Raw genomic sequence first — 10,926 nt, forward strand, 5'->3', positions numbered from 1 at the left:
GTCCATGGGGTTGCAGAGTTAGACATGTCTTAGCAACTGAAAAACAACAAAATGGCTCACAGAACTCAGAAAAACATTTTACTTGCTAGATTAACAGTTTATTACAAAACAATATGACTCAAAAACAGCCAGATGGAAGAGATGTGTAGGACAAGGGATGGGGAAGGGTGTGGAGTGTTCATGCCCCTCTAAGTGCATCACAGTCTTTACATCTCCACATGCTCACTACTGGGAAGCTCCAAACCCATCCTTGGGGGTTTTTATGGAGGATTCATTACATAGGGTATGTTGATTAAATCACTGGCATTTGGTCATTAATTCAACCTCCAGCGCCCTCCTCTCCCCAGAAATTAGGGGTTGGGACTGAAACCTCCAAACCTTAATTCATGGTTGTTCCCCCTGGCAACCAGTCCCCATCCTTGGGTGCTCTCCAAAAGTCACTACATTAATATAAATCCAGTAGTTGTAGAAAGGCACTTGTCATTAATATCAAGACACCTTTGTGGCTCTCAAGTGATTTTAGGAACTAGGGGAAAGGACCAAGTATTATGACAAAATTGTTCTAATCCCATTGGAAATTTTTCTAGTCACTTAGGAAGTTCCAATGTTTTAGGGATCTGTGAACGAGTAACCATGGATGAAGACCAAATACATATGAGAAATGTATTTGGTCATCTGAATGACCAGAAAATGACTAAATATATTGATACAAAAGAGGCAACAGGCCCCAAATGTACTAAGCATGTGTCACTAAATTGAGATTTAATACCTAAATTGATTACAATTTCAACCTCTCCCCAGAGTGGAATCTTAAGCCAGTCAATCTGGAATTACTTGGTGAAATGAAGTGAAAGTCGCTCAGTCGCGTCTGACTCTTTGCGACCCCATGGACTATACAGTCCATGGAATTCTCCAGGCCAGAATTCTGGAGTGGATAGCTTTTCCCTTCTCCAGGGTATCTTCCCACCCCAGGGATCGAACCTAGGTCTCCCACATTGCAGCTGGATTCTTTACCAGCTGAGTAACCAGGGAAGCCCAAGAATACTGGAGTGGGTAGCCTATCCCTTCTCCAGAAGATCTTCCTGGCCCAGGAATTGAACCAGGGTCTCCAGCATTGCAGGTGGTTTCTTCACCAACTGAGCTATCAGGGAAGCACCACGAATTACCTAGTAATCACTAGTAATATAATCTGCCTGTTAGGCCCCTGCTGTCCCTTAAAGAAAGGCAGCCTTGCCACAAACAGTCCATTCTTTGCTGGTTACTTCCTTTTTCCACCCCACTTCTGTCTATAGAAGCCTTCCATGGAGAAGGAAATGGCAACCCACTCCAGTATTCTTGCCTGGGAAATCCTATGGACCGAGGAGCCTGATAGGCTACAGTCCATACGGTCGCAAACAGTTGGACACAACCTAGCGACTAAACAAGTCACTGTATAAAAATTTTGTATATTAAAAAATAAAAAAATATAAAAGTCTTCCATTTTGTACCAGTCTTTGGAGCTCCTTTCTATCTGCTAGCTTGGATACTGCCTGATTCAAATTGATTTTTGCTCAAATAAACTCAAAATGTTAAACATACTTCAGTTTATCTTTTAATAACATATTTCTTATAAATCACAGCACTGCAGATGTTATAAAGCTCTATCATTTTGTTCTTGAGTGGCAAGTAAACTTGAGTCAAAACAGCCAGTTAAAAAAATTAGAAACCCGAATTATGGATTTAGAAATTCAAGGAGAAATTCAAATGTTCAAGGAGAACACAACTACAGGTCCTGCCTAACCAGGACCCTTCCCTGGATCCCTTCCCTCTGCTTAGTCCTTGAACATCTCTTTCCTTGATGTTGAACCTTGTTGATTGAGCCTAGAGCCTTGTTGGATGCTGATGTCACCTCTGATGAGCCTTAAGCGAGTAATTCTTCCTGTGGATAGTATCGACTGAAAAAAAAATGTTTAACATGAAAGTTGTGAGTTAAGTTTTATTTAGGGCAAAATGAGGACTACAGCCCAGGAGACAGCATCGCAGAGAGCTCTGAGGAACTGCTCCAAAGACACAGTGGGGGAGGCCGGTATATAGGTGAACTGGTGAATGTATGCCGTCAAGCACATGTCTTGGCAGAAGTTTGCTGCTAGTCATGAGGAACAGATGTCACCATTAATGATTTTAGAGCTTTTCTAGATATGAGGAGATGGAAGAATTGGGGCTCATAAAATCTTCCAAAAATATCTAACTATTTGAAGGCCTGTTCTGCCAGTTTCTCCCAGAGCATAGAGTGCCTCATTCCTGGTCTCCCTCCTGATCTCCTTTCAGTGTGTGTTGAAGATCAACGACTGCAGCCGCTAGAGAGTTAATCCTTGTAGAGGCAGATGGCAAGTCACAATTTTTAGCTAACAGCAGTTCCCCTGCCCCCGCCCCAAATCTTTCACCCTCACACCTCCATCTATTCAGGGACACCAGCTGTGTTAGGTCCTCTGGTCCTGATTTGTTTCCAGCTTCCTCGAGTTCCTTTCTGGCCTTCTGCCAACTTCCCTGTACAATTTAAGGCCAAGCCTATGGGAGTTAAAACAATTTGTATTGTTTAAGAAGGCAATGCTTTCCTACAAAAAGATGTGGAAATTCCAAGGGAAGATCAGGGAGGGGTGGGTGGGGGTTGAGTGGATGAATGAAGATAAGAGATTCAGATGGAAGCATCTTGGGGATTCAGGAACATTCAGGTATTGGAGGATAACCTTTTTCTGGGTGGTCAGCTTTGGCCTGGATGCAGCTGCCAGGAAGATCCTTTTGGGAGTAGGGTGATCAGTCTGAGGCCTCTCATGGGTACAGGTGAAGGCTCCCATTGGCCGAGGGAAACAGCTGAGTCTGTTTTTCTGGAGCAGGTTTTTGATGGGATTGGCTAAGAGATGTCAAAGATATATCATCTTATTTACATGTTGCAGGTGTCTGTTTTTCCTAGTAGTATAGGAGTCTGGCTCCCTTCTCTTCTACCTGTGAGGCTGGGTGCCCAGCTGAAACAGGGACTTCTATGGACAGTGAGGATAAGATAAGGACAAGCCCTCTGCTGTGCCTGACTGCATGGCCTTCTGGCAGAAAAAGTGGACATGCAGCCACTGACCTGAGCTAGGATTATCAAAGGTCTGCTCTTCAATTGAGCAGCACCTGAGCTTTCAGTTGGGGAAACAAAAAAGCCATCATGCCACATCTGTGTAAGTTTTCTTGATTACTCGCCTGGCATATGTAGTCTGCCCATGTGTTATCACTACCCACATATAGGCACGTGGGCCCCACTGTCAGCATTTCAAGTTGAGACCCTGGCAGACTCCAGAGTGTGCCACATAGCAACATGTGGGTATTAATATCTTAGGGCATCCTTGTCCAGCCATATACAGCACATGCAGAAAAGATAGAGATGAAAGATGTGACCAAACTGGAAGTGCAAAGTTAAGGCCAGGGGTCCACTTCCCAAAGTCAGTCGCTTGTTATCAGAAAGCTTGAGGTAGAGAGTAGGGGCAACTCAAGACAAACTCATGGCCACTACCTGGGACACACCTCGTTAGGACCAGAGGGTGGGGTTTCTCAACATTGCCAGTCATATCCTAAGCCAGGTAGGGTGTGAGGGCTCCAGGAAGATGCTGATCGTCTGCCCAGACCGCTCAGAGGAAAGGAGAAGCATGGGCTGTTTACACTGCATGTTTGATTTCTGCTTCTTTTGATTTTTACGACCTGGAGAGCATTCTTGCTGGGATGCAGATACTTTTATTTCCTATTTTACTGAAGATCAATAAAAAGGCCAAGACCAAACATCACACTGTGCTTCTTCTGCCAGTTAGGGAGTGTGGAGTTGTGCAAACAAACCACCCTCTGAGCAGAAGCCCCCACACACTCTGGCTTTCCAGATGTTTTGGGCCGCGGACTAGGTGTAGGATGGAAACTGCTAACAGTTTTACAATTTTCAAATAGTCTTTATGCTCAGAAATTAGTTGGGAAGATTTAGGTGCATTGTGTGCAAAGTAGAAAAGATGCTCAAGCACCATTTGGAGAAAAGGCAGTTGCTGTAACTTAAATGACATAGAGACTTTTAAAGTTAGCACAGTATACTGCACGGGGTAGCATGAGAATTGCTCCAGCTATTGAGGAACATAATCTAGTCATGTCTAGAAAAATTTAAATTATACGTAGCTTTGTTCTGGAAATGTTGCATGTATAAATCTACTCCACAGAAATAAAAGTAACAGATTGCAAAGTTGTCTGTACATTGATGTTTATTGTTTGCAGTGGCAAAAAACCGAATGAAGGTCCATCAACAAGGAAACGATTAAGTCAATCAGGGTCTGGTCCATGGTATAGAATATCATGCCACATCCTAAAGGACAAGTTAACTAACTAGGTGGCTGTTGCACTAGGGTGAAGGTGATAACACAGTGAGACAAATTGCAGAAGAATAAATGCGAGTTCTATGATTACAGTATTTTTAAAAAGCAATCAAACAAATAACTCTCTATATGAGTACAATGAAAGCATGGAGGCTACATCTCAGGCAGGAAGGAGAGTGGGTTGAGGAAGGCAGCAGGAGGCAAAAACCCCTAAATCATAGAAAAATGAAAAAAGCATAGAACAAAGTTGAGCAAAAATTTAGAATATAAATGATCACTTAAATTATCATTGCAAATATGTATATTTGTATATGCAAATGGTAAGGACTAGGAGGTTATAGGGCAAAATGAGAACACTGACAATCAGATCCTGGAACTGTGGGCAATGTTTGGTTTTGGATTTCTGTTGTAATTTTAGTGTCATTTTTACAATAAACATATTTTTAAAATGAATGCTTAGAAGGGACAAGAAATCAATGGTTGGTGAAATTATTCACTTTTAAAATGACTCCATCAAGAATAATTCAGAAATCCTTCACAATGTCTTATACATAGTAGGCACTTGACCGACCTTTGCTAAAGTGAAAAACTAGACTCACAAAGCCTTGACTGGATCTCATAATTCATAAACATGAGCAAGGATGTTCAAATACATATGGAATCAATTTAAAGTTCCAATAATAAATTTGACATTTAAATCACTATATACCAATCTACTACACACCCACTTAAATCTGGTTTCTGGAACTATTAATGAAATGAGGAAAGACAGGAATTATAGAAAACGTACTACATCACGGCTGAGTGTTTTCACATAAGAAGTGAAGTCATTTTACTTACGAGGCTGTGTGTGCCCTTATAATTAAACTCAGGAGAGCCGGGACTTGAAATTTTAACATCAGCCTATAGGTACTTTGTTGTTATTGCTATTGTTATTATTAAAATAGTGACATGTAGGAAATAACCTGTATGTGTTCTGGACTTTAGTCTTAGTTTCTGATCTAGAACTCACCAGGACTGTGGAAGATGAGCATAGTGCCATCAGCGTGAAAGCCACAGAGGTGGGAGTTCCTCAGGAACTCCTGCATAGGAGCTCCCTGAGCTGTCAGGGCAGGGAGGCAGGTATCCCTCACACCCAGGGGAAGGTGCTGTCTGGCCTCCAAGTCCTCCACTGACTTTCTATGTAAAAACCTTCCAACTGTATCCTTGAGAAGAACACTGATTAGCAGTGGAGATCAGAACAAAAGGTACCATTATCAACAGTCACATTTTAGAATACTTTGGATAAAATTGCCTGACAATGCACATTTTTTCACCAATTGATAATATTCAGCAACTTTTATCACCAAATATGTTTCAACAACTCCTGAGGGTGGGGGCTGGGTACTCTGAGCATATCCTCAGAGAGCCTCTGGGGGCATCTTTTAGAGTATTAGATTCATTATTTTTATTTAAACTGTATTGATATTTTGTAATATAAATGTAGTTTAACTAATGATAATTCCTAATTATGGCATGTATGAATTCATTACTTGATCTTCTTAAAGATATACTTCATTTTTAACCTTTCTACTGAGGAATTGTGTTTTTGAAGCTGTAAGTGGTTCGTGGAAATGATGGCCCCTCACCAAAGTGGCAGTAAGAGAATGACTGGAGATTGTATGGAACACCTGTATAAAGGGGATATATTTAAAGATGCATGTATACCTAAAAACATGCACACAGGGTTGGAGGAACATTAGAAAGGAAATTCATCATTTAGAAATAGTTTCTTAAATACATTAACTGCTTCAGAGATGCAAGTAGCAAATACTTATACTTCTTGTGAAAAAACATCTTTGTGCCATAGATCTAGACTACTCCAGGAATCAAGATGGTAATACTTCCTTACTAGGCAATATGGACATTTGTCTAGATTTTATTTATATTTTAGCTTAATTTCCTTTATTATACCTTACTTTAATTAAACTAATTAATTAACTTCCATGTAATAAATTATCAAAAACATGGCCATCAGCATCAGTAATTTCGTATTTCCAAAAGTATAACCGTACAGAGCAGGAAATCTGGGTTAGATAAGCCAGGGTTGAATTATGGCTGATACTTTCTGTTTTACTTGTTGGAGCCTCAATTTTCTCATCTATACCAAGAGAATAACACCTATTACACCTACCTTAGAGAGTTGTCAGGAAGCATTATGAAGTGCTTGGTATGGTCCCTGGCACATTCTTTTATCTGCTTACCAAACATTTATTGCATAATATGGTGGGCCAGATGCTACACCAGAGTTGAGAATGCAATGATGAACAAGCCAACTTTAGGTAGAGCCTGGAGAGGATTGATACCCACACATTTATCAAATATAATCAAGCACCTGAGTGAATACTTGGGAGTGCTATTTAAAGCACTGAAGAATCAATCACTGCTCTTTGGTACCTTCAGAACACGTGGGGTTTGGGGTTAGAGGAGAAGAACTGAAATAACTTGCTTATGGTTTGCTTGCCTATTGATCTCTGTGGCTGCCAACCTGCCTGCAAGCTTATTTCACAATAAACCAAATGAAAACCAGCAGGCAGAGCATCATGGGCTGGTCCAGAGTGACCCTAAGTCCTGCTCCCCTTTCCAACCAAAAGTCACAGTGCTTGGTGGAGCAGAGCTCCCTGATCAGCTGCCACAGGACCCGCTGGTAAAGCTTGTTGTCTTGTTTCTCACGGGACAGTTCCTCTTGATTCGCCGCCTGGGTGGCATTAATGCAGCTGGTGATAAACTTTTCCTTGGTGACATTGGCCTTGGAGCAGCCGTTGTAATGGATGCCGTCAGGAAACTGCCAATAGTTGGCCTCATAGTACCTATTGCCCTCCACTCCAAAGTCGATATCCAGCTTTCGGCCTTGCTTGATGAAGGCCCCTGGGCGGATTTCCGCAGTGCGGGCCTCCGTGACCTGGGAGGTACTTGGCAAGACCTTCCGGTTCCACTTGATTCTGTGCTTTATGCCTCTCGCCTTGACTGAGCAGAGTTGGCTAAAGAGCAGGATACATACAATGGCCAACCAGCATCCACCCAGATGTTTCCTCATTGTGTCGGGATCTGCAACAGAAAAGGCTGGAGCAGTTAACTTCCTCAGTGGAGTTCTGAGTCTCCATGTCCCCTCCTGTGTGTAGGAGATTCTTTGGGAGGAATGTCATTCTTGCACCCTTTACATTTTTCCTGAAACATAACTGTTTTCCCAGTCTTGGTCTGCATAGGGTTAAGTCAAAACCAAGTTTCTTGCTTTGGCCTGGAATTACACCATTCAGGATAGTGATCTTGGTTTTCTCAGACAGATCAGAAGTTGCAACAGGCAATTTGATTATTCATGGATATCTTTTCTAATCACACCCTGGGGAGAGTGGGGTCCCACCCTCTTCCCTCAACCAGCTTCTTATTGCATGTACCATGCCAGCTGCTGACATTGCCTAACTTAATTCTCACATGGGGTAGGTATGTTATTATCCTCACTTTATAAAAGTTGTATTGGGTTTCAGAAGTTAAGTAATTTGCCCGAGGCCACACAACAGCAGGGAATGGAGGGCGGATTTGAATCCAGCCCTGTGATGCTTTTCCCAGGTACCCAAGGGCCATGTCCCATTACCCTTTTGAGCTGCTGAAGGGGATGGTGCTTTTGAGTTACTGGGCATGAGGTTAAGTGAATAGCAGCTCCGATGGCCCCTCAGTTAAGTGAACAGCAGGGCCTATGAAGAATTTCAGAGGAAATGAAATAAGAGGAAGGACAAGAGGGCTTGGGGAAGCACCAAGAGTCAGGCTGGCCCCAGGACATCTGAAAGACTGCTGATGACCTCAGGAAATATCCCTCCCCCTTAAGGCCCCCAGTCTGGTAGTTAGTCACAACTAGTTCCTGAAACTACAATAGCTATTGTGGAACTCCATCTCTTAAGGTCAAATATTCAGGGCATTCAGCACCTGGACCTTTGTCCATGTGGATCAGGAATACACAGAGAGTTACAATAGCAGAGCCTGCTTAGACCGTCTTCTAGAAGATTTCCTGAGTTCACCAGTGCCAGAGCTGAAGGAGGTTGAAAAGTTTATCTTGCTTAGGCCCTAATATACCCTCCCTGCAGTATTCCTTAAAATGATTAGTACTTCTTTGTTTGAAATGTTCAACTCTAGTGTGACACAGGTTCTTATGCAGAAAAATAGGCAAGATGCAACCTAACTGCATGCACATCCACGCTTCTCTGGACTCCTGCAAAGAGGCCTTTGCTGACCTCTCTTTACATGCAGACATCACCTAGTCACTGTCCCAGGGTGGGCATGAGTGTGCCAGGCAGCAGCCTGAGCACCCAGCCTTCCAGCATCCCACTCATCATTGCCCACCAATCACAGTGAGCTCAGACAAGCTTTCTCCAAAGGGATCCAAGTGTGAAGAAAACATTCATTAATCTCCTAAACCTATTTCATCAGCCCATACCCCTTGGTAGGAGAAGCCTTAAATAAGAATAATGGCATAAATTATGCATGCATCAAATTAAAAAATAAAAGCATAGAGACCTTGAGAAATAAATGAGTCTTCAGAGGCAAGGGCTTAAAAACAAAAGAAAATCCTAACAAGCCAACCCTTAAGCTAGCATTTTATTATAGCACCAAAACATAGACAGGAACCCCAGTGATGTTTGAATCTTCTCTCAAGTGTCCCCAGACTTGGGACCCATCCCAGGAGGTGAGAGTCAAGAAATCACTGCATGGTTTGTAGTGGTATTAAAAATAAACAGCCCTGGCCACAGAAATGGTTATCACACATAAACTCTGCTCCCCACATACCTTAGGGTCTCTCTGATGCACCTCTGGAGCCACGGGCACCCTGTCCTCTTGTGCACCTTCTGCACATACTCCTGGACCTGCCCAGCTATGTAGGAGCTGCAGGGGGAGGTGCATTCCTGCTGCTTTCCAAATATGGGAGCCTTTCTCTCCTGGCAGGACCAATCAGGGGTTCCCAAGTACTTCTTTGCCTTGAGACGGATGGGCCCTTTCCTTACTCTTTACTAATAAACACCAATAAACACCATGTGAAGAAGTTGGTGAAGTCCAGAAAGACATGAGAGGTGCCTTTTATTTATCTTATTTATTAAAAATATTTTAAACTTACTATTTCTGTTTGATTAAGGAGGATATAAATGAACAGTTAGATGAAGAGGTATACAGGGCATGTCTGGAAGGTTTCCAAGCACAAGAGTTCCCGTGAGTGTGGGGTTACATCACTCTTCCTGAATATGAATTCACCAACCTTTCCAGGTTGAAACTCTGAAACCCATGCCAGAATCAGGTGACAAACCAACTATTATAATGAAAGATGTTCCTCTCACCCCTATCACTCAGGAAGTTACAGGGTTTTAGAAGCTCTGAGCCAGGAACTGGGGATGAAGATCAAACATATATTTCTTACTATATCAGAATGTCACAGCTGTACAGATAAGTGGCTGTATCTGTTCAAGGAGTCTGGTTAGGGCTATTTTAAGACTGATATTTGGAGAGGTGACTTTTAGATTGAAAAGAAAAAATGTTAGAAGGAAAATGCTTTTCCTTCAACATTTATAAGAAGGTGTTTTATTTATTTAATTTTTAATGTTATTTATTTTCTTTTTTAACACCAAAAACATTTTGTATTGGGGTATTAATTATGTTATTACCATATGTTCTATAATTATTAGTTGTGTTATTAACAATGTTCTGTAACTTTGAGCAGAGTTCCATGTGCTATACAATAGGCCTTGGTTGTTTATCTATTTTAAATATAGCAGTGTGTGCATGACCTTCCCAAAGTCCCTACCTATCCCTTCCCCCCAGCAACCATAAGTTTCTAAGTCTGTGAGTCTATAAGAGGGCGCTTTAAACAAGCCTTGTTGGTTATGCATACTGTCCTTCACCTAAAGACCAATTTCAGAAGCCAAGGGGCCTTTGCTAGGCAGCCTCTGTGGGAAGGATCAGGTTGGGAAGTGGGTGAAATACCCATTGAACCTCATGACCCACAGCCTGGACCTACAGGGAATGGGGGAGCTTCTTCAGAGTAGCTTCCTTGGAAAGCAGGGCTAATGTTGGGTGGAAGACAAATGAGAGCACTTGCCAGAACTTTGGGTTCCTAGGAATGGTTAAACCAATCAATTATTCCAAAGGCCAATGAGTTGAATATTTATAGAAACCCAAGGGACAGAGACAAAGGAAGATGAAACCCACACGGTTCAAAGATGGTGTGGGTTGAGAGTGGGTTTCCTCAGAGTGCCTCTCTCTAGTTGTGCCCAAGCCTAGCGGGGAGAGACCTGGGAGATCTGCCTCATGTGGTACAAGGGGTTGTGCATGGTTATCAGGTGAACACACAGAAGGGACTTAAGTGTTCCTGTTACAATCATTACTGCAACACCAAATCAAAAGTGACTTCTGGAGGTGAGACCGGAATGAGATTTACCTGTAAATAGAATACCATTTTCACCCTGAATATGACCCTATCAATGGTCCCCCAAATTCACTTCAAAGCCCTTTTTTGAACCATATTAAGTAGTTTCTTCTG

General features: G+C 42.3%; 1 protein-coding gene across 2 annotated transcripts; it reads right to left on the reverse strand.

The window, feature by feature from the left end:
* Positions 1 to 4,238: 4,238 nt before the first annotated feature.
* On the reverse strand, positions 4,239 to 9,313 carry PRND (prion like protein doppel). Of its 2 annotated transcripts, none has more exons than XM_086331080.1 (2): positions 9,186 to 9,313; positions 4,239 to 7,454 (listed from the first exon to the last, which is right to left on the reverse strand). In XM_086331080.1, exon 2 carries the CDS (start codon positions 7,441 to 7,443, stop codon positions 6,907 to 6,909), a length of 537 nt encoding a protein of 178 aa, XP_086187206.1. In that variant the 5' UTR covers positions 7,444 to 7,454; positions 9,186 to 9,313; the 3' UTR covers positions 4,239 to 6,906. The 2 variants fall into 2 exon arrangements, with proteins under 2 accessions (XP_086187206.1, XP_086187207.1); XM_086331081.1 differs by having other exon boundaries at positions 4,239 to 7,469; positions 9,186 to 9,292.
* Positions 9,314 to 10,926: the final 1,613 nt, after the last annotated feature.

Source organism: Bos grunniens, chromosome 13 (assembly GCF_055505025.1).
Source record: "Bos grunniens cultivar Pamir isolate PY7600 chromosome 13, Bosgru_T2T1.0, whole genome shotgun sequence".
In the NCBI taxonomy this organism is placed as follows: domain Eukaryota; kingdom Metazoa; phylum Chordata; class Mammalia; order Artiodactyla; family Bovidae; genus Bos; species Bos grunniens.

Coding starts and splice junctions, on each gene's coding strand:
- PRND (XM_086331080.1), bottom strand. CDS start 7,443: ATGAGGAAACATCTGGGTGGATGCTGGTTGGCCATTGTATGTATCCTG.